The sequence below is a fragment of the Loa loa genome (assembly GCF_000183805.2).
Source record: "Loa loa unplaced genomic scaffold supercont3.590, whole genome shotgun sequence".
NCBI lineage: Eukaryota > Metazoa > Nematoda > Chromadorea > Rhabditida > Onchocercidae > Loa > Loa loa.
This window is the reverse complement of record NW_018108770.1, coordinates 11,208-15,797: the sequence shown is the minus strand read 5'-3', so window position 1 is coordinate 15,797 and position 4,590 is coordinate 11,208. Positions and strand designations below refer to the sequence as shown.

General features: G+C 29.7%; 1 protein-coding gene across 1 annotated transcript in view; it reads left to right on the top strand.

Moving 5' to 3' along the window:
- Positions 1 to 4,590, top strand: part of LOAG_18859 (cell death abnormality protein 12) — an 8,963-nt gene that overhangs the window by 1,370 nt on the left and 3,003 nt on the right. The window contains exons 3-11 of the mRNA XM_020451520.1: positions 107 to 211; positions 453 to 629; positions 1,128 to 1,309; positions 1,613 to 1,810; positions 2,219 to 2,375; positions 2,966 to 3,139; positions 3,400 to 3,576; positions 3,856 to 3,967; positions 4,068 to 4,198. Coding sequence (XP_020304687.1) covers positions 107 to 211; positions 453 to 629; positions 1,128 to 1,309; positions 1,613 to 1,810; positions 2,219 to 2,375; positions 2,966 to 3,139; positions 3,400 to 3,576; positions 3,856 to 3,967; positions 4,068 to 4,198 — 1,413 coding nt within the window. The remainder of the gene's footprint in view (positions 1 to 106; positions 212 to 452; positions 630 to 1,127; positions 1,310 to 1,612; positions 1,811 to 2,218; positions 2,376 to 2,965; positions 3,140 to 3,399; positions 3,577 to 3,855; positions 3,968 to 4,067; positions 4,199 to 4,590) is intronic.

Genomic DNA, 4,590 nt, shown 5'->3' with positions numbered 1-4,590 from the left:
TTAATTTTAATATATTATCAGGTGTCGATCGAGATTTTAATTCATTAATTGTTAAATAAATTTTATTTCATTTTTGTCTTTTCATTTATTATTTCCATTTTTTCAGGGAGCCGTGAAATTAGATCCACATTTAAAGAAGTACTTGGGTGATGAGTTTCCTGCAGAATGCAATACAAACGTTACGTGGACATACGTAACTTTTGACAAGCAGGCAAGTTTTGTTGCATTTTGAAGGTAAGATAATACAACCTTCTTTTACCACTTGTCAGGCTTGTGATTGATAAAATGTTTGATAAAATTAAAAAAAATAAAATGATAAAAATTCGTCTTTCTAGATTTTGCATATTTTGAATTTAAATTTTGATACATAATCAGAGTTAAGTTATGTATCTACAAATTTAGAATTGTTAAAATTCTTTGAAAAAATCGGTTATTCAATTCATCCCTTTCAGAATGAAGTTTTAACAGACTTAATTACACGTTTGAGTATCGAGCTGAAGCTACCTCAATCGGAGAGGAATACGTATGCATTAAAATTTGAAGAACGTGATAATGATGGTGTTTTTCTAACCAAAGAAAATCGTGGTTTGGTACCCCAAGGGTTCATTCTCATTTTAACCGCATCTCCGGTATTTTTTTCAACCACATTTTTTGTTTTTTCTGAAATCTTTTCTTAGTAAATAAATCCAAAATCGTTATTTCTAAAATTTTCTGAAATAACAACTTCGGATTTATGTTAAAATTAGGAAAAAGAATTTAGTGGTATTTGAAAATAGTTGAAGCACATAACAGTTGCAATAGAACTGCATGTAAATAGGCCCATACATGAGCACAATAAATAAGTATAATTGCTTTGCAATTTTTGATAGATATCAAACATATTTATGGACATACAAAAACATATATATATATATATATAATATATATATATATATATATATATATGTTTTGGTATTTACACCCATATAGGTATTTCTGAAGTTTTGTTTTCTTTTGTAGTAGTTGAATTAAAGTCGGAATTTTTCCTTACATTTCGATATATTTCCCAATCGATTATTTTAGATTTTAACCCGATAATTCATAAGATTAAAAATCTAGTCTTCTAATGATACTTGTTTTCTTCACAGGAACGTTATGCACACAATCTTTTGGCACGTTTACGTAATTCTTCAACTCATACTGGCGATCTTCGAGTAACACTTGCTGAACTGATCACTTTATGTAGTGATATTTCATTTGCAACGCAGTTTATGCGTATAGGTGGATATGACTATATATTTGAAATTATCGAAAAAGGATGGTGCGCTGAGTATGCATTCAACTTCATTTCCTATAATATTTCATCAAAATTTTCTGGTTTTTCTTTCTAGCAGTTTCGGATTTTTTTCTGGTGAATTTTTCCAATGCCGTCAAATAGTGTCAAATTGGCTAATTTCATATTGCAGTTTACTGCAATGACCTATGACCTATATCCCGAAATAATGGGAAATTTCTATTGGACTCATATTAGATTAAATTGGACATTTGCCTGAGAATGAATGATATCTTTCTAGGTTAAACAAGCCTTGCTAATCAAATTTCAAGATTGCAGCAAACAAATTTCTTTTTTTAGTAGCGTTTCGTCCCAGTCACGATTCCTTCAAGCATTGCTGATATTGATGGATCATCCTGGTTTAATGTATTGGTCACAGGTTTCGGATGCATTTATTTCCAAAATAGCGGAAAATATTACCGGCAAAGCTAAGCAAGAGGACAACATCTTACTGGTTTCATCACTTAATATTATCGATCTCATTTTGAATTCTAAGAAGTATTGAATTTTTCGAGTATTTATAGAAATAAGCTTGGCTTATTTGACTAACTTTATCTTCGGTTTAATGGCATTGCCTTCATAATATGCTTTCTGATCATTTCAATGATATTTTGGTTTGTTGGGCACTAGATTAGTTAAAATTGCACTCGTTTCAACAACATTCAGACAAAACATTGGTATGCGAGATAATCTTAGCTTTATGTCATGATAGACTTTTATTACCACCATCAAATTCACAGATTTAGTTTGTATTTCGTAATTTTAATAAACATGAATGTTTTATCAAGTTCTTTTTTCTCTAATTTGATATTTAGAAATCGTAAAGTATATTTCTGGAAATTCCATGTGAGAGCTTCTTGAACGATACTTCATGTTTTTGATAATGCTTATGCTTTTGAATTTCAGTGAAGAAAAAATGAATTTGGTATTACGGGAGGTACCCTTCGAATCGCTTATACGTCATCTTGAGAAATCAGACGAACGAGTCATTTTGAATGTTCTGACGTTAATGAATTCTTTATACAACAAAGCTAGAGACCATGTGAAAAATGATATCGTAGAGGTAAGGGTAGAGATCTTTAGTATTTTATAAATTATTTCAATAGATTTTAATATTACTAGTTTTAAAAAATAGTAGTATTGACGGTAAAACTTGTTCTAGTGACAACTATGATTTTTAGAGGTGATAACAGTCAGTTATAAATAATAGCCAGTCAATATAGAAAAGACAGTTGAGCTCGATCACTTCATTCATTCTTTAAGCTTAATTTAGATTTCGGATGTCAAAAGTTGGATTCTGAATTCTATTCAAAATTTGCATTTTCATTTGAAATATTAGTAATGTTTTACACTTGCTTTTGTTATTTTTCTTATTACTTTCTATCTCTTTTTTCCTTTTGTATAATTTAATATTTGTGTATCTAATTGGAAATACCTCACCAGTATCTAGATTTTGTAAAAAAGCCAAGAAAGTAAAATTCTCAGAATCCTAATCCAGAAACTATCATATGTTTGTTTATTCATTTTGTTCCTTAAACCGTTTAAGAGTGCCATTTCAATCCTGAACAATGACACCATTTCAATTCATTGTCTTCCATAATACCAAATCTTTTTCTCTTCCATAATATCAAATATATAATATCAAATTTTAAGCATCTCCATGTAACACCTTTCCGTCATGCAATTGAAAAATCGGTACTGAGAAAAGGAAAGCAATTGGATGTTGGAATTGAGCAGCAACTTGTTACAATACAACGTATACAGCTGAATAAACTAACACAAAAAGCTCTGCGTATTCCTACAGAAGCAGAAATTGAGCGAGTTTTTGTAGGTTAAAATTGAAAAAATTACAATTATACTAATTTGTATATTTTAAAAAGTGGGGGGAGAATTTTTCGAATAGATATTTTTTGATTCTTGCATTCAAATTCTAATTTATTAATATTATTTATTTGATTATATATGAATGATTATATGTGTACTCTTTATTGGTGTTGTATACGTTTTAAATTAGCTTTATATGGAATCAAGGAAAATCTGATGAAACTTTATTTTGTTTGACAGTTGCCAAGTTTTTACAATTTCAGCAACTGAAACTTTTGAACAGTGAAAGCAGTAAAGGGATTCATGCAAATGTTATATCAGACGAAAAGCATGCAGAATTTTTAAATTTCACTGAAGCAGTTGTACAAACACCACCAGGATCATTAGCACTGGAAACAATTCAGTTATTTGTAACTCATCATGCTGATTCCATTGCAAAAGTAAATTAATAACCTTTTAATATAATTTAACTGTTTGAACAAAATTCAGGCATTTTTCTTTCGCATTTTTTTTCTCACTAACAGTTTTTATTTCAGATTCGATTTTAATTATAAATATTATTTCAAAGCATATAGTATTTCATCACACAGCCTCTTGATTTTATAGTTTTCTTTTTTTTTGCAAATATACGAAAAAATGACTTGGAATTAAAACATTCTTTGCTATTTGAAAGTATTTACCATACTACATATGATTTAATAATGACGCATTAATTCCAGATATCGTTGGAAAATTCAATGAGATCTGATAACAATCTATGGTCCCTTCTGTTTGTATCGGTTCATTTAGTGCAAATGTTGATTGACGTTCTTCATGTTATTAATGAACCTGGTAAAATATCAAAATCGTTTTCCATCTTTCGGAGAAATAAACAGGCAGCATATGCTTGAATCATTACTCTATAAGTAACCAAAAAGTAAACGATTTATAGAAGAAGGTGATCGATTAATGGTTTTATTGTTCAAAAGTGATCGACCATTTTTGGATTTTTTTGCGGTGCTTGTGAAACTTTTTCATCGTACGTGGCGTGAAATGCATGCAAGTGAAGAAGATATTAAAAAGGTACGATGGACTTTTAGGACTAATATTAGCAGTTTTTTCTTTTTTTGTACTATGAAACTTTTTCAATGTTTTGAACGAAATTAATGGAATTGTTGGAAATACAGGACTGGTCAAGTACATTACTTTTGCTAGTTACTGGCTTCTAATTGAAATAAAGCCTAGTCAGATTCAGAGATCCCAATTCTGAACATTTATATAGCTAGCTGACAGTTAGGTTGGGTCATTGGGATTCTGAAATCTTTTTTCTAAAAATATTGTGTGACTATGCAGAAATTTGTCAATGATAGGTCATTTCAAATTTTGAATCTAATATAGATTTGCCATCGACCCATTTACCACAAATGTGATATCATAATTTCACACCTACCGCTTATTCACGAAATATATGAGTG